At 44.4% G+C, this 19,036-nt stretch overlaps 1 protein-coding gene across 6 annotated transcripts in view; it reads left to right on the forward strand.

Annotated features, from left to right (window-relative positions):
- Positions 1 to 9,537: 9,537 nt before the first annotated feature.
- Positions 9,538 to 19,036, forward strand: part of PTPRT (protein tyrosine phosphatase receptor type T) — a 438,156-nt gene continuing 428,657 nt past the window's right edge. For all 6 annotated transcript variants that reach the window (XM_079321668.1, XM_079321670.1, XM_079321671.1 and 3 more), the window contains exon 1: positions 9,538 to 9,934. In XM_079321668.1, coding sequence (XP_079177794.1) covers positions 9,865 to 9,934 — 70 coding nt within the window. In that variant the 5' untranslated portion in view covers positions 9,538 to 9,864. The remainder of the gene's footprint in view (positions 9,935 to 19,036) is intronic.

The raw sequence follows: 19,036 nt of genomic DNA on the forward strand, positions 1-19,036 counted from the left end.
AAGGAAGAAGGAAACTTGCAGAGGAGAGGAGTCAGAGCTGTGTGGAGCTGCCTTTGAGTGAAGGAGTCAGAGATGACTAAAAGAAGGCACATAAAGTTTTTAATAAAGGACTGGTGGTGATGCCAGTCATGTCCATCTCGACACAATTGCAACAGCCAGGCAGTGCATCCAGCTCTCCAATAAGCTGCTCTTGGGAAGCAGCAGGACTGCTGCACAAACCCAGTGCTATATCAAGTGAATCAAGCATGTGGGAAGTCTGTCTGAAGCTGGTTTAAACAAATACTTGAAACCTTTCCATATATTTTACTAAAAGCTGGGGTTTTGGAAGGAAACTGTGATAATTTACTAGGTTTCCCATCCATGGGTTTTGTTTGACTGCTGTGAGCCATAAGGATACTGATAACATGGTATTAATTACATGTTTTAGTTCTAAAACTAGTTGTGCTCTGCACCTCTTCAGTATGTTGGCAGAACTTGACCCTGTCTGTAAAATGAAGATAATGATGCTGCTCTGCTCAACACAGTTATCACAAGGTATTTGAATATGTAAAAAAAAAAAAAAGTTGGTAGCTGAAAAAGAAGCCTTAAAAAGTTTAGGTGTGCCTGTATGTCATGTAGATAATCGGGAGAGTTGGACCACTTGGTTTGAGTGGGGGTGTGATAGCCACACATTGCCCTAGCAGGAGGGCTGGAAATGAGGTGAGGTGCTTTCAGAGAACTCTCTCAAATGCTATTTTCTATTAGGTGGTAAAGCTGATGCATTTGGGCACAGAGAGCCTTGCCAGGTTCCCTGCAGGGGACTGATTCTTCACACATCTTTGAGTGCACAGCCACTTAGTAACTTCCCAGGCTAAAATGCTTTCTCCCATCAAAAGCTTAGGGCTTTGTGTTGTTGGTTGTTTAGGTTTTTTTTTTCTTTTTTCTTTTTATTTTTTTTTTCCAAGAGACTGTGTAAGTGAGCTGGAAATATCACCAGTAGCTGTGATTCAAGTGAAATTCCTGCTGCTAATTACACAGGCTTTTTGCTAAAGGTAGTAAAGAGAAATCATTCATGGGTCCTTAGAGGCCTCAAAATCATTCAGTATTCAGGGTAAATATATCAGGGAGCTTCATAAGAGAATAATTTTAAAACAAAGCCTGGTCAGCTCTTTAATAATTTACTGATTGTGATAGGAAGGAGAATATCTAATAACTAGCAAGATTGGCTTTCAAGTAGAAAATAAATTAGTGTTAGAGGAGTGTGTTTTTTCAAAGAATCATAATTACTATTAGAGAAACATTTGGTTATCATATCAGTTCTTGATTGCTTTACAAGCACTTACTGAGGCAAAGGCACTTTATGTGATTGTTTAGGAAGCTGCAAAGACAGATTTTTTCACATGATGCTTGTCTGAAAGAGGGAACTCTCAACAGCCTTACCAAGTCCAGTCTTTAAATATTGCAAGTGGTCCCCTAAAAGGTTTTTGTAACTGATGGCCACCTCTGTTCACTGGTCTACCATGGGAAAGGACACTCCTGGACTCACAAAGATGCTCCAAGGTCTGGAACACCTCTCCAGGGCTGGGGTTACTCAGTCTGAAGAAGAGAAGTGTCCAGAAGACATCAGAGCCTCTCTAGTGTCTAAGGGGGCTCCAAGAGAGCTGGAGGGGGATTCTGGAGGGACAGGACATGGGGGAACAGCTCCACACTGAAAGAGATTGGATTTAGATTGAATATTGGGAAGAAATCCTTTCCTGTGAGGGTGCTGAGCCCCTGGCACAGGGTGCCAGAGCAGCTGTGGCTGCACCTGGATCCCTGGCAGTGCCCAAGGCCAGGCTGGACAGGGCTTGGAGCAGCCTGGGACAGTGGAGGGTGTCTCTGCCATGGCAGGGATGGACAAGATGAGCTTTAAGTTTCCTTCCAACCCAAACCATTCTGGGATTCTGTGACTTTGGCCAGCTGTCAGCTATTGAGTTTTATTTCTGAAAGCTGAATTTAGCATAGCTATAGGAATTCAGTGAGGGAATACAGGCTTGCACAGAGAGGCAAGTCCTTGCTGTAGGAGTACTTGCATCTGCTGATGTTGCTGCCAATGGCAAACCCAAATTACAACCCGTAGGAGAACTTTAATGGGAAAATAGAAATGTGAGCAGTCCTTGCCTCCATCTCCCAGGATTTGGGTCTGTTTTGGTCCAAGAGGCCCAACAAGTGAGGCCACTGAAGTGGCAGGACCAGGGGGGTTGGTGAACTTGGCTTTATGGAAGCTTTCAGGCTCCTGAGAAGGGAAGATGAACCATCATGTGGGAAATGTAGGGGGAGACTTTGCACCCTTGTGCAAGTCATGAGGGTGTCTACAAATGCCAATTGTTCACCTAAACACCTTTAGATGGACTGTGCCATGGGATGGGATGGTCAAAAGGGGAGGGAAAATTGAATTAAATAGTGGAGGAATGGGTGGGTAGGGTTTTGTTTCCTACAAGTCCTTTGTCCTGAGGAGGAGTTTGCTCCTCTGTTTCCCTGCTGAAGCTCTGCTGTGACACTGCTCCTGCCTCCTCTGCTAATGACTGTTAATGACACAGCACTGAAAGGAAAATATGGCCTTAATGAACCCTGATGAATGGCTATGTCTTAAAATGGAATTAAGTGATATTTTTTGAGGGGGGGAGAGTGAAGATACATTAATTCTAATTACTTTTATTTTATGGCACTCTATATTTTCCAGATAACTGATAAAGTTTATGCTTGGTTGTAACACTGCAGTAAATTCCTAACAAAAAAATATTTGTTATCATTATGTTAGCTTATAAATTTCTCTGTAGATATTATTAGATAGGCTTCATGAGCAATCCATTAAAAACGGGAGCTGTAGAATTTGCAAGTTTTCCATGTAGTTTACTTGAAATCTTCCATGTTTTCCTGAATGAGTGCATAATGGATGTGACTCTTTAGTCACAATTCATTGGCACATTGCAGGGGCTGGTGCTCTGCATGCTGTGCAGGAAGAAGAAAGGCTTCCACCTCCTGCCAAAGCTCAGCTGCTTTCTTTATGTGGGCTCAAATCCCCTGGGTACAGCCCATGAGAAGAAGGGAACAATTTATGGTTTACTCTGAGCTAATCCACATCGTCATAAATTTTAACAGAACTGGTTTACTTGTAAAGTAATTCCTGATGTTTTAGGCCTCTTGCATTTTCTAGAGAAGTTCCAATCACAGAATCTGACTTTTAAAGATCATTAAGTCCAACTGTGTCAACACAGCAGCACCACCATATTCAACTAATCCACATCCACAGGATTTTTGGATTTGGTGATTCCCCCACTTTCTGGGCAGCCTATTCCAATGCCTGCCTACCCTGTCCATGCAGAAATTTTTCCTGCTTATGTCTACTCTGTACTTCTGGGTTACATCCACCTAGTGACAGGTTCTGCTTTTATATCTGCAAAAACAGAAGTGAAGAGCCTGCTGTAGGTTCATCCATGCTACATAGGTGCGTGTGAAGTGCTGAATGTTTGTGGCTTTTCCTTTCTAACAAACTGTGCTTTCCAAAGTTTCACCAGGTGCAGTGCTTGACACAACTCTGTCTGCCATTTCTCATTGATTAACCTAAATGGCTTATACTCTTTTTTGTTTGCTTATTTTGTTTGTTTTTTTTTTTTAATGTATCTTGTAGAACCTTAGCTTCCAGCTCAGGATTCTGCAGTTTCTGGGAAGTAAGACAGAGTGAGAGAGTGGAAGAAGTGTCTGTGATTTGCTATACTGAGCTTAATTTGTTTTGGAGAAAAAACTACTTTCAGATATGCTAGCTGGAGTTAAACTTGTCATAGTTGTTTATTCTTCCTTCTACCCCTAGGGAAAAAATAAAAAAAAAAAAAAAGTCAAGGGATTTCTAAAAGTTTTTAGAATTAGTAATTTTTTTTTTTTTTATTCATGCTATTGCCTGCTCCAGAAACTGTGCTTGCAGTAATTTTTAACTGGAATGCTTCCTTCTTTATAGATGTCAAATACAGTAGCTATTTCTGAATCCCAATAGATAGAAAGATAGAATATCACTTTCAGATGTTTTGCTGAGGTTTCCTATTCCAAGTGGAATCTCTGAGTTGTCTGAGTTAGGCAGCAATAAATTTATGTCCCCTGCCTGGAAGAGCTGTTCTGTTCCTTGTGGCTGATGAAAAGGCACTTAGTTCCCCTTTTTCAATGGCAGCATCCTCTGGAAAGCTGTGCAGAACACCTGCTTGATGATACAAATGTCATCCCCTCTTCATAGTGTTAATTCAGGTTAATTCTGTATCAAGCAAAACATGGAAGCTTTCAATGAGAAAAATGAGCAGCATCAAGTGCTAGAGCTTGAGATGTATCATGGCACATGATGGAATTTGGGTAAAACAGGAATTTTATCTGCTCAGTGCTTTGGAAACAGCTAAAAAGAATCAGATTAGTGGGGAAATATTCCATGCAGGGAAATGCACTCGAGGTCCCAGTGAGTCAGAAGGTGGCAGCAATGACACTGACATCCCTCTGCTGTGCTTTGCCTTGACAATATACAGCTGGCACTGCAAGAATTGAAAACTTTGGATAACAGTTAAGAGCTCAGAGGGCTCTTAAAAATATTGAATAAAAATAAAAGGTTGGCTGAGCAATCTGTCTGTGCCCACTCTGTTCCATGAGGGGACAGGCTGACTCTGGAGGAACAGTGTGGTGCAAATGCTGCACCAGCTATTCCTGGAGCTCAGAAAAGCCTCTCTGCTCCCTCCAAGGCATCCCTGTGGCTCTGCAATGCTGCTGGTCCTGGCTCCCCTTAGCCTGGCTGATTCCTGCCATCTCAGGCTGCACAGGAGAGCTTTCCCCACTGAGCACAATCAGGTGTTTTCCAGAGGGAAGAAAAATCCCCTCTCCCAGTGCAGGTTCCAGCCACCCTGAGCCTGCAGCCAGCACGAGGAGCCAGGTGCTGCCCCTTCTAGCTAAACATTGTGTGTTACAGCTGTCTCTGATCTATAAATTGAGCTACACCCATGGAAAGTGGTGCTTTCTTTCAGAAAGATGCTTATCAGGATCCTCTGACTTATTCTGTTATATGGGGAAGATAAAGTTTAAATTCAAAATTTGCTGCTAATGTTGTGCTTTTAGAAAGTTGTGCTTTCTTTTAGAAAGATGCTTATCAAGGTCCTCTGACTTATTCTGTTATATGGGGAAGATAAAGTTTAAATTCAAATTTTGCTGCTAATGAAGAGCTGCTGGGCTGTTTGACATTTTCAGACCATTTTGATGTTGCCTCCTTGCTGTACCTTTCTGTTTACTTGTGTCTGTCTATGATATTAATATATTGCTTCTCAATGAACCTGCATTGTTAAAATAAACTGCTAGATCCAGGTCCTTTTAGCATTTCCCAGAAGGTGTCATTGTGTTCATGTCTAAAGGTGAACTTGTATTTCTGAATAATTGATGGCTGGTAGTTAATTTCTTTATCTTCAGAAAGGAAGAAAGTTATTAATGAGGATAATGCATGGCAGATCAATGCCAATGTGTGTGACATCGATTAATGATTTCAACTTGTAACCAGGTTGGAAAAAGCAGCTGGGCTCTGTATTTGAGCACATAATTATCTGTAATTGTTCTGATTACATGGTGGGAGTGGAAAAACAGATAAGGCACCACTTAAAGGGTACAGAGAACTGGGCAGAGGTCTTCTCCCTGATACTCACTGAGCTGGCTTATTATTAACTCCTCAGTGGTTAAAGTGATGCACAGATGTGGAGTGGGTTTATTTTTCCTGTGGGGATGGCATGTCTGGATGTGCACATATATATCTATAAAAATGGATGAATCTGGACAAAGAAGTGAAATCAGAGCTGGAGAGCCTGTTTTGTTTTTAATAATAAAAAATTGTAATCAGGAAGGCAGATGGTGAAGTAGCAAACAGTACCAGGAGAACGACCTGAGGTGTTAAGTTTCCTTTCTTTAACACCATGACAACAAAAGCTCAACAGATCATATTCTAGACCCAAGCCTTCAGTGCATAATATAAGTGGAAACTTTAATTTACCCTTTGAAGTTTACCTAAAACTTTTGCCCACCAAATCAGGATGCTGCCTAATAGGAAGCTCTGTAATGAAAGCTGTAAGTTATGTGTGTATTTATTTGCAAGTACATATTTACTGCTTTCCTTGGGGGAGAAAAAAAGAGTTTGCTGTGTGGATCAGACTGATCTTGGTGTGTATTGAGCTTCTCAAAGCTGAGGTTCTCTTGAAGCACCCACTGGTGTGTGAGGAATGAAGTTTCTATAATCAGACTTGAGTGAGAGTTGTGTTCTGGGGACCTGTGCACCCTCAAAGAATCCTGTAGAATTGCAAAGAGGTGTTTTCCTTCCCTTCCCAGAAAGCACATGGGCTGTGGAGTGCTCACTCCCAGGCAGAGGAGCTGTGATGCCTGGCTGAGCTCTGTGATTCAGCTTTCTGCTGGAGCTGTGAGATGCTGCACACACTGCAGGGGGCTGCAGGAGTTCCTCCACCTTTCCATTCTAGCCTGGTACTGGGACTGGATATTTACATTCTTTCTTGTTAAATACTTCAAAAACATACTTATTGATTCAGTTTTGTGAGCTGATCTCGTTTAATGTGTTTCCTTGATTAAATGCATCTGCTGCCCTAACGTGATGGTGCTTTCAGTTGTTTAGCACTTAATTTTCCTCACCACAAATGGCACTGCTTGTCCCTGGAAAACAAAGAATTACACTTTTTTGTCTCATCTGACCCAGTGAGGAAACAGTTTTACAGAGTCAAGAAGCCTCAAGCAACAGGCTCAAGAAAACTTCAGAGTTTGTCAATGTTTCCTTTTTTATGCCACTTGAGAGTCACGAGTAACAGCAAAATAAGCTGTGGTGTTGTATACCAGGATGGGATCAAACTTAGAATTTTTCTTCACAATTTTTAGAAAATAACGTTATGAATTACATACTAGTCCTGAAATGTAGAAGTCTAATAAGACACTTTTGTAGGGGTTTTAATTCTTCATGCCAGCTCCAAAGCCACCTGTTATAAAAGCCTTTGTGCGTGTTACTGCTTGGTGAACACCTCAGTTTTAGAACACAACTTGTCCCTGTCTTGCTTGATGGTTTATGAACCAACATTATGGCCCTGTTTGAATTTCCCTTAGCTGTAAATGAGTTATACTGATGGCATGTCTCTTTATTTTTAAATTACACATTCCTTATCTGCAGCATGTTTTCTCATTTCCCTTCTCCCGCCTTACAACTTCTTTTAATAGCTGGATTTCATCCCACCACTATATATCTAGTCCTCAAAGATGCTGTTGTTGTCTGGAAGACTATTTCAATCCTCCTGGGTTACAAATATCTATTGACTTTGCCATTAACTGAAATAATTTCAGTCTTTGGGATTTTGTGCTTGCATATGCCTAGTTTTACTTTATCCTGTTCCTGCTGCAGTCATTCTCCATCTTATTTTCTTTGGCTTCCTTTCTCACCAGACTTTTTGAGTTCAGACAACCCTTCATAAGATTTTAGCTTGATTTTAGTTCAGCCTAATGTTTGCCTTTGTACTAGTTGATGCCCAAGACAGTTTATCTCTTGTCAGTTTTTTCCTGGATTCTTGTAGGCAATTTATTTCCAGCCTTTCTTCTCTATCCAGATCTTCCCTCCCACCCTTCTTCACCTTGCTTATGATGTAGACTTCTTGGTTTGAAAATCTCCCCTGTAAGAAGTATTGTTTCTTTCCTTTTCACTCCCTGAGTTTTCCTGGACCTCAGGAAGTCATTTAGTTTATCAATTTTTTGTCATTCTGAACATGAATGCCAGACTTGCTTCTGTTTTTTCCTTTTTATTTCGTTTATATGAAAACAACTTTATTTAGAGTTTGGTTTTTTGCAGCTGTCTTTTGCTACTGTTTTATTCACTTCTTACAGAGCATCCCTGTGTTTCAAGCCTTTCTGTTCTTATTGCCCAGGCAATTTGCACTGATCTAAAAATATTCCAGTGGTTTCTATGTCTACTGGATCCTTTCTATGTGCTGGCTGGATCCTTTCTGCTGCCTAGCAGATTACTTAGTGAGGTCTTCTTCTTGTTGTTCTGTTCTCTGCTCTCTCTTAATCTACAGTTGTGCTTGTTTGTGATTGTCCTTGTGCTGAATGAAAGATAGAGGAGTGCCTTAATTTCTGAAGTGATGCTGACATCTAAAGAGATTGATTGGAGGGGTTTTAGGACTGGGCATTGGATTTTGTTGCCCAGGGAAGCTGTGGCTGCCCCTGGATCGCTGGGAGTGCCCAAGGCCAGGCTGGATGAGGCTTGAAACACCCTGGGACAGTGGAAGGTGTCCCTGCCCATGGCAGGGGGTGGAATGAGATGGGCTTTAAGGTCCTTCCAACCCAAACCATTCTCTGCTAACACATAGGGACCTCTCAAGCTCATTTCTGACTAAGGCTGTGAGCAGCTGAGGAAGAGTATTAGCTGCAAACTGATGCTCTGTTTGCTCCCAGGCTGGTGCTCCTGCTTGACCAAGGGCTGCAATGTGAATTCCTCAGTGGTTACTCCAGAACCACAGAATAGTTCAGAATGGAAAAGACCTTTAAGATCACTGGACCCAGCAGTGCCAAGCCCACCACCAACCCATAGCCCCAAGTGCCACAAGCACCTGCTTTTTAAATCTCCCCAAGCCAACCTCTAACAGTGCCTGACCACCGTTACAGTAAAGAAATTATTTCTATCGCACCAGGCAGAGTCTTGAGGACACACCGGGCCCTAAGAAACTTCCACACTCCGGTAATTATAAATCTCCGGCGCTCTCGTAGTATTTAAAGTGAAACGCCAGGCGGCTGTTTCAAAGGCATATGGGTACGGTGGCTTTGCCTTTCCGTGGGTGGGAGAAGGGGAAGGGGAAGGGGAGCGCTGCCCGTGCCCGGGGCACCCGCGGCAGCTCTCGCGGCCGGTCCAACACCGCCCTCTTCGGGCCTGCCGTGCCAGGGCCGGGACTAACTAAGACCCGCGAGTGACTAAGAGCCGGGATTAGCAGCCGGGACTATGACAGCCCCGCTGCGGGCCGGGCACTGCGCACAGCCGGCCCTGTTGCGGTGTGCGCTGTCCGCTGCACGGTGCTGTCCCAGTGCTCAGTGCTCTCCTTTTCCTGTGCGCATTCAGCTCAGGTGACTGATCCAGACTGATCTGACACCTATGGGGTTTTCCCCCCACTTAGGGCAGCTCTGCGTTTTGGGTCAAGAAGTTACCTATGGGCAGCAATTGTGCCCGGAATTGTCTCCCTGCCTAAGCCTTAGGAGTGCCCAGGGTGCGGTGTCACTCGGTGTTCGGCAGTGAACTCCCGAAAGTGAAGTGAATGAGGATGGAAATCACTATTTTCAGCTGTAGGTGCCCGTGAGCTGCTCGTAGCAGCCCATCCATCAAACGGCAGGGCTGGGGGCCCTACCTCCTCCGTGTCTCCAGCAGAGGGTCGCTCCCTCCATCCCATCCCGGCCCCAATCCCACCCCCAATCCCAGCCCACCGCTTAACGCCAGCCTCTCGCCATCCTCGCAGGGAGCTGGGCAGGAGCAGCAAACCTGGCAGCGCCGCGCGATGCCGCGCTCCAGCCGCTACCGCGGGGCGCCGTGCGTGCGCGCAGCCGGGCTTGACTAGGCATCGGGAGCCCGGACCGGGAGCCCGGCACCGGCCCTGCCCGCCAGCCGCCCCCCGGGGCGGGGAGGGGGCCGGGCGAGCCCCGCGGGCCAGCGGGGCCGGCTCTGCGCGGGCGCGGCCGGCGCTGCGCTCGGGGCTCCGCCGAGCAGCACCGCGGGGCCGCGCCGCGCACCGCCACCAATGCGGGGGATAGCGGCGGGCAGGCAGCGGCTCCGCGGCAGCGGGGAGGGCAGCTGAACTCCGGGGAAGGATGACCGGCGTCGCCGCGATCCTCTTTTTCCTGCAGCTCTTGCCCAGGGCGGACGGACAGGTTTTCCCAGGTGAGTGATGCCCGCCCGCCCGGTGCGCCGCTCTTCCATGCCCCGGCAGCCCGAACTCTTCGCCTCCAGCCCCGCGGCCTCGCAGGGCGCTCCCGGTGCCATCCGGGGGGCGGCAGGGGATGGAGGCGCTCGGCAGGCGCTGGCCAGCGGCAGCGACAGCCGCGCTCCCCGCCGGTTCCGAGGTTCGGGGATGCGGGGGGCTCTGCCCGGCCCTGCGGGGTCCGGAGGGGGGCTCGCTCCTGCCAAAGTTGCGAGTGGCAAGAGGTGACAGCATCGCCTTTATTGCGGGATTCGCGATACGCGAGGCGTTTGTTGGTGGTAAAAGCGTTCGCGAGCCCGAGGCAGGAGTTGGCTCCCGCGGGATGTGCAGCGCGGGGAGCCGCTGCTTTTCCTTCCTCCGGTCAGGAGAGGGGTCTGGGCTGGCGCCGGGAACTTTGGCGGCAGCTGTTTCACCACTTGCATGCCACAGCTCCAGGAACTTTCTCGGGGTGCTCAGCCGCTCGGATCGGCTCCTTCCCAATTGTCACTTTCTCTGTCGCTGATGTTAAGGAGTACTTTGTTCCCTGGCATGTGTACAGTAATAGTAGCCGGCTATTTTCCCACTCCTACGAGTTCCTTTAGGCATAGTTTGAATTACTTGAAGATGACAGGTGCTTATAGAGCTGGCTTTTTCCTCCTGTGCTATTCTGTAGGTAATCCAAAGCTACATGGGTCTTGTTTTTCTACTGGATCTTGCGATACGCTAATTTTCTCACTGCAGTTTGTGCTCATGCTAAAAAAATAAGCAGTTATAGCTTTCTTCTCTCTTGACTTAATAAAAAAAAGTATTTTTAAACTACCTATATATGTAAGACGAGTAAAATTTCCCTGTGTTACGTCGCTTAATACAGGGATGTAGCTCACTTGTGACTTAGGCGTGCTGGAGGCACGAAACTAAGTTGAGCTCAAAGACAAGAAGGTTTTTGTGCCTGGGAGCAGCTCGAATGATTCCGTCTCGCTGTTTTAAAGCAGCAGCAGCGGCGTGTTGGAGATGCTGAGCCCTGGGCTGGCCGGGCAGACCCTCACCCAAGGAGGAGTTGTCATCACCCCGGCTGCCTTTGACACCTCCGGGATCTTGTTGACATTGCCAGGCAACTGCACAAAGCACAGATTTATTAGAGAGCCTGGGAAATCTAACCTAGTTAAATAACTGCTTTCTTGAGTAAGCAATATGTGGAGCTATTTATTTCCCCCCCTTTTCTCTCCCTTCCAACTGTTTTCATGTTCTTGACACTTGTCATATAAATTGAGATTAGATCCTGGGTTTTTGATGAATCATTTAGTCAGATACTTAGAAAGAAGAGTGTTCTGTGAAAATAGCAAAGTTTTAAGGGAGCAGAAGACACTTTGTATTTGAGGGAGATAATGTAATATGAGCTAAACATATGTAAATTTAACATATTTAATTATTTTTAGGAAAGACGTGGAATATTTTAATTATCGGTTCAGTGGAAATAATAACCGTGAGGATTTTTTTAATCATTAGTTTCCCCTTCTCCCTCCTATTTGAGCATGTGTCCTACCATCCAAAGTAAGAGGCACTGATTTCAATAACGTTTTCTGAGCTGCCTGTAGTACTGAAATTAGGAGAAAGTTTTCTACTCTTAAAGTAAATACCTGCTGTGAAGTGTATCGGTCTGGACTTTGTCCCTATAGCTGATTTTTACTTTTTTTAATGGTAAAAAGCAAAGTTTTGCAGGTGCACTTTGTCCCTGAGAATTCGGTGAAGTTTGGAGTGGCTCCAGTTGATGCCATCGGTGTCTTTCCCCATCTTCCATCAGGTGGTGCTCTCTCCATAACTTTTAGGATGCAAATACCTCCCGTCTCCCGATTATTTTTCAAAGCCTTCAGCGTTTATACAGCAGCCTTTTGTTAAACATCCCGAAAAATCACTCTGCAAGTTGTTGGCTGTATTGCTTCTCTTTTAAAAATTATTTTCGCAAGTGATCGCTGTAGGAAATAGGGAAGGCACAAATCAAGAGGAAATGTAGTCAATTCCTACCCGATTTGCACAGCTGCTGCTGTGCTTTGTATTATCCCCAACGTAAAATTAGGAATACTACAAAGACAGCAGAGTGCTCATGGCTTCTCCCTGGAATACCTCGTTTCATCCTGAGGGAGCTGGCTAACACTCATTTCTTTATGTAATTTCTCTATCGCTCTATTTATAACTCGTCTCCCCAGCAATTACTTCCCCTTCTCTGCAGTCTCTCTATTTATTTGTAACTCAACATATGCTTTTCGAGGTTCTAAACTTTTTGTCAGCTCTAGGGTCAGCTGCTAATTTAAACGCTTTACTTTTCCGTGCCAGACACAGAGGTAGCACCAGCTGATGATAGTGGTTCCCGGTTCTTTCAGGGTTTTTGAACTGAAGGAACATTTCTTACAGGGAAGTTCTTCTTCTGAAAGTCCATGTGCGGTTTTCCTCCCACCAGAACATGTTGGGTGTTCCTGCAGTGCCGCACACTTTACTGCTGTCTGTTCTGTGAGGATTTTTAGCACAACGGGGGGATAAATAGATTAAAGTAATTTGCAGCTGTGAAAAAGCATCTGGGGAGGGGGGAAGTAGGACAGAGGGTTTACATGGGGGCAGTCGACCTGAGCGCCAGATTATTTAACTTGTTTTTCTGCTGCTGGCAGCGATTTAATTTTTCCCACTCTTCTGCTCCTTGTGTTGCTGGAAGTTGGAGCGCTCGGATGTGGATGCTCCCAAAAAAACGCCAGGTCGCAAACTCGCAGCTGAGAGCTCATCACACACGGCTGGTCCAGGAGGAGCGGAGATGAAAAGGGAGCAAACTGCGAGGAAATTTTTGGGGGAAGCCTTAATTTAGTAGGAGTTCATTTGCCCAGGGTTTGCTGTCAGTAAATTGGCGGTGAAAAACGGGCCTTTCTGAGCGAGCTGCTCTGTGTGGCACTTGTTAACAATGCAGCCATTTAACTCAATAATCACTTTTCTCTCCCTCTGGGGAGCTGTTAGCGCCACAATTCCACTTTATTTTTATCCCTGGCTGGCTCGATTTGTTTTCTAATACATAAACAATTAATCCTAAGAAGGTGATGTTGTGAAACTGCCTCTTTCGACAGCGGCAACGAAAGGTCACTGTGTGTATAAAGGCGTTTGTGAATCTCTGAGGGATAATCCTTCTCTTTTACAAATGCAGAGCCCTTTTTAACCATCCACCCTCCCGCAAGTCCCCGAGCTCTGCTTTTCTTGTTTAATTGTACTTTTAAAGTCTGTTATGCTTTGCGTGCAGGCCCACGTGCTCTAGTTTTCATTAATATTACGGGAATGATTTGGGGCACTTACTGTAGAATATTAAAGTATATTTTTTTTCAGAAGGCACCATCATCTGTTGCCATGGAAACCCGAATAGTAGTAAAGATGTAGGTCTGAGGCTTTGAACCTCGAAAGCCACGGACAAGGGTTGTTTCTTATAGGAACAATTACTTTTGTATATGAAATCAGTTAAGTGGGGAGAAGAAAGGGAAATAAATTGATCTGTTCAGCATTGCTCTGACAATCCTCTTGAATAACATTCAGCACAGAAGGATCAGTGTCTGATTCTTACCGTGTGTATGGTGTGGGTTTTTTTAAAGCTCATTATTTATCATAATAGTTGCTTTATGCGTCTGGTAATTTTCATTGTGATTTTATAAGTGAGGTGCACAAATGTGTATTGGCAGGTATTGTTCTTCGCTTGAATGGGAAGCACTGAATGTACAATGAGAGGTGTGCATTGGAACTTAAATATTTTGGCAATGGGCAAATTTGAGACTGATTTAACGTGGCCCTAATTAAAAAAAAAAAAAAAAAGAATAAAAATAGCAGATGTTGTCTGAAATCCACCTACTGAAATCTGATTGCATACATGGGTTTGCTGACTGATGAGAGCAATACTTCTGCATTAGCTCAGAAATCCTGCAGCCTGGTTGACATCCCCAAAAACTCTTGCAGTGTTTGGGTGACGAGCAGCAGGATGTGTGTGTGCATTGCTATATAAAACCCTCTGTCTTTCTAGAGAGACATTCCTTAATTTTTTTATGGAAACTGCTGCAGTCTGTTTCCTCGGTGAGTTGTAATGCACAGATTAAAAATGTAACTGAGCTTCCAAAATCTGCTCCTAGGAGCATTCATAGATGATACTTTCCTTGCATGCATTTGAAATAGCAGCAGCACACAGGGCTCACCTGCTGCTGTGGACAAGTTGCTGTCCAGCTCTCCATCTGTGATGCAGGAAACCTTCTGTGCCTCCTGTTGCCTCAGTAGCAGAGGGCTCCTGTCCCCTTGGAAAGGCTCCTGGTTGGCATTCCTTGGCTCTCTGTTCTTGATAAGAAGGTGGTATATGGCTCTTATGGTATTTCTGGAACGTTTCATGGAGCATCATTACTTGGCTCATTTAAGCCAATGGATTTGGCCTGCAGTCACTTTTTTATACCACTCACAGTTCCTAGTTTTTGTATTTCTTTTCTTCAGCTGGTTTTCTCCCATGTTTATGCTGGATGGTACTGTTTGGGTGTACCTTCATTTAGATGGTCTCTGCTGGTTTTTTTGAGACATCCTTACCTACCTCTTACCCTACCACCTTCCTGGCCTGATGCTGTCCCAGACTTTTGATGCCATTCTGGGCAAAGTCAGAGAAGAAGAGCAGGCACCCAAAAGTGGTGGGTGTTGTGGATGGCATCAGTGAAGACTTCTCACAGCCTGGTCCTCTCTTTCTGTGCACTTGTCATTACATAACAATAAAAGGGTTCTTTATTGTGAGCCCTAAAGATCATACATCTTCATGGTGAAGGAGACAATTACTGTGTCTTAATTGGACCATGCATCATTTAATCAGTCCTGCTTGTTTTTTTTAATATCCAATAAATACAACCCATCTATCACTGCAGTTCAGAGATGTCAAATACTTTGTAAACTGGATGACAGGACATTGCATGTTCCAGAGGAAAATGCTGGTAAGAAAGATATTTCAGCTGAAGCAAACAAGGACCTCTGGAGAATGGAGGCTGTTAAGGTGTTGTTTAATGCCCCAGTTAAAGATGATGTAATTCTGGGAAGTCCTGGTAAAACAGGACAAGAAACCCCAGGAAGAAGGGACCTACTTAGTGCTTGGTCTCCCCTGGTTTTCTTGTTTTCTTTTAAGTAGTGCTTGTAAATCAATCCAAGGCCAGTTTGTTTGATTTTTTTTTTCTCCAGCTGGGTCCCCCTGGGACTGCAGCCTTGGGAATTCAGACCGACTTGGTGAATTCTGCTGCTGTTTGAAGTGCTGCAGCTCATGTAGCTGAAGAATGATTGAGCTGCTTATGAATTTTGGGAGGATGGGACCTGGCTCTTGTTCCTTGATATTTTTGAGTTCATCTCTCAGGAAGGCTGTGGGGTTTGACAGCTGATGATGTTGTGTGGGCACAGATCAGCTCTGCAGCCTGAGCAAGCTCTGGTTCTGCAGAGCTCTTTGTTCAGCCATGCTGTTCCCTTTGTGCTGGGAGTGCTCAAAGTGTCCCGTATCTCATGTTTTCTTAGCTGAAACAGCTTCAGATCTGGCTTTACAGAGGAGACAGAGTTTATCACTTTTTTCCCCACATTCATCCCTGTCAATCTCAGCTTCATTCCTGGTAGTGCCTGTGTTGAATCACTGGGAAGCAGCTCCTGGCTGTGAATTCAGATGTAGAGTGAAGGAGGGCTGCTCCACTCTTGTCCTCTGCATTTCTGCAAAGAACAACAAAATCAAGAGTATTACCCCTTCAGCCAGAGTTTATCCATTTTTATGTTGAGCATCAATCCTTCCCTCTTTGAATCTGAAGAAAGTATCATTACCTGTGTGAGCTTCATGCTGTGCTGGGGATATTACTGGAATATTGTGTGTTTGACTTCAGCACTGCTGAATTTGTTGCTGCTCCCTTAATCTGGGCATGTGTGAATCTTCCTTCCCTTAGTATTGACTCAAAGATCAGCCCTCAATAGCAGAAGGGAGAGAAGAAATCCTAAATAGGCAAATATACTGATTTTGTGAAGTGGGCTTTTTATTTTTATTTTTTTTTTACTGGCGAAGTGTGGAGTTGGGGATGGTAATGCTGCCACGTGGTTTTGTTTATTTGAGAAGATAACAATGTTTTGTAGGAGTGTTGATTTGTAGGAGTGAAAAGCCTGTGTGATTGTGACCTAGTAGAAGTAGGGCACAAAGCAGGGGAGGGAGAAGGGAATTAAAGCCCTGTAATGGGCCTTACTTCCTTTAGAAATGTTTACTGGAAGTGCAGCAGCATTTGCTGGATAAGCAGAAGAGCTCTTCTGTCAGCAAGATGAGAAGCTGCTGAGCTTGATGGTTCTTTGCTCCAGAAAAGGGATTTGCTGTCAACGTGTCCCCACTTAGGTGCAGCAGCCCAAATCTCATTCTGCATTTCTAGGTGGGAATTCAGCACTCTAATGGGAACAGTTGTTGCTGAAAATGTGTGTTTCTCCCACAGTCAGTCATTTCTCAGGGAAATATGTCATGGTTTTTTTGATGTTTCTTCAGAGGTGTGTGGCTGAGAGGTAGATTTAAAAAAACCCAAACCATCTGAGCCAAGAGGTTGTGTCCATCCAGCTCCACGCCACTGCTTTGGGTTGGTACCAAGAATTTTTATTAATTTGTTTTTTGTTCTTAAGAAAAGCACCAAGATAAACCACAATGAGCTATTTCTGGTGTTTTCCATGCATGTCCACCTGTTTAATAGGGGTGTATCTCTCTAGAAAGTCTGTTCTGTACTTTCTCTGGCCTTTAGTTTGGGGTGTTTGTCAAGTGGCTGAGCAGAAGTGCTCCTTACCTTCTCATTGTTACCTTCTCATTCCCCACTCAGAGCAATTGCCAGTTTTACAGTGGCACCAACTCTTCTCTCCTAATGAGTCTCTTCAATAAAACTCCCTTCTCCCTCCTAATTGTTTATTAAACCTGAAGGGATGGCTTTGTTGTGTAGTAACTTTGGAACACTTGGAGAGCTAAATGCTTTAGAGGCACAAATTACTGGGTTTTTTTTTTTTGTTTTATTTTTGTTGTTTTTTTTCTTTTTTTGATACCCTGAAGAATGTTTTCTTTGCAGCTGTGTAAAGGAAAAACAGAAACAGCAGCAGAAACATGAGCAGTGCCACAGTCAAGCAAGAAGGGTGGCAGCTGAGAGGATCCTGGTGTTTGGGTGGGGGTTAGTGATGGAGAGTGTGATGGGAAGGAGAATATGGTAAATTTACAGCAGTAGGGAGAGAGCAGGTATGAAGGGAGATAGGAAAGGGGAACACAGAGGAAGCAAACATAAAATTCTGGAGTGGGCTGCTGGATGCTCTCAGGCTGGGAGGGTGGCTGGCACTGATATATTCTTCCTTTCTTTAAGCTAAATGTCCATCAGAGTCATTGTGAGACAGCTCATGGCTGCAAATTTTGCTCCTTAGGCTGAAACGTGGGATACAGCATCTAGTTCTTGTCTTTAATTTCACAGTGATTGAGCATCTCTCTTCAGAAACCAAACTGATATGAATATTTTGAATTTACCAGCAGCCCATTCTAAGGTTTGCTTAGCAAAGCATATATTTATCTGTTATATTTGCCAGTTGCTGATATTTTAAGAGCCTTAACCACACTAACAGCAGCTCTCCCTGTTGTTCCTCCAGCTCAGCTGGTGTTCCATAGCTCTGCTCATGTGTTCACATGACAGTTGCACACTGTTTATTTCAGTAATAGAAAGGAATAAGCATGGGAAAGGAAAAGCCTGTTATATTTACACTCTGCAGAACACTGCTGCCTGTATCAGAGTGGTTGATCAGGATATTCTGGGTACCTCAGTGCATCACTGGGCTTGGGTCAGAGCCTGTGCCAGGCAGCTGAGATGTGCCTCAAATTGTGCAGCAATTAAACCTAATTAAACATCCAGGAGCCATCAGCCATCACCCACCTAAAACCAGTCACTCACCTTTGCTCCTTCCCCTCAAAGAGCTGCTTTGGAGCCTTTCACTGTTAGAATTCTGTGTTGCATTGCTGGCTCTGGCTGCCCAGGTGCCCTCACCTGCTGGATTTGCCTTTCAGAGGGTGGCTCTCAGTCCCCTGTGCCAGCACTGACTCATTCCTCTCTGGAAGGTTTCTCTGCTCCCTGCCCAGCAAGGTGGGTGAGCAGAGCCAGGGCTGGCTGCCAGCATCCCACTGATTCCATGGCACACCTGCACATGCTTTCAGTACTGCCAGGGATGCTGCATTGCACCCTCTGTTTATTTGAGCAAGTGGGAATTTATTCATTTGTCCAAATTAAATCCAGCCCCACTTGAAGTTTCCCTCAAATATGATCTGAATAATGGTTTTGTTGAAAAAGAGCTGCTCTAAACTAGTTTCCCCACTTGAGGTTCAAACATTCCAGTGTGAATCAGGGAGAATAAATCCATATGAGCTAGTAAAAAATAATAGGTTTCAAAAAAAAAAAAATTATCTCATTTTAAACCGGATTTTTGCCATGCAAATGTTGGTCCAAACATTTCCCCAGTTTCCTGAATAAATTTTTTGTTGGTGATAGGGTTTCCCACGCAAACAGTAAATATTTTTATGATTAAAACATGGGAGATGGTGTATGTACTAACAGCTATCAGCACGTGGCAGGAATGATCAGAGAAGTGGAAAGCTTGGAAATAAACACAGTGTCTCTCTTGGCACAGGGATAACCCTGGAGACTGCCAAGGCCAGAGCCTGCAAAAATAAGAAAGTATAATTAATTGTCCTTAAATGAACTTACTGAGCAAAAATAACCCTTTTAAAGTAAACACTCAACTTTACATCTTTTATAATAAAGCTTTGCCATGTGCCAAAGATTTCCGTGTTCTATAATGCATTTATTAAGATTTCTGTGCATATTTATTGTAAAAAAAAAAAAAAAAAATTACCATACACAGTACAGCTGCACTGGACATCTGCTTTACCCTTGCACTTTGATTTTCTAGCAACAATAGAAAAATATTTCTGATGATGGTTGGGAAGTAATGTTTTGGAATGTTGCTTGATGGTTTCTGAAGTTCCCTTGGCAGTTGTCTATGTTGAATCACTCCTGGGTTTTGGT

This window comes from Erithacus rubecula, assembly GCF_903797595.1.
Source record: "Erithacus rubecula genome assembly, chromosome: 18".
In the NCBI taxonomy this organism is placed as follows: Eukaryota; Metazoa; Chordata; class Aves; order Passeriformes; family Muscicapidae; genus Erithacus; species Erithacus rubecula.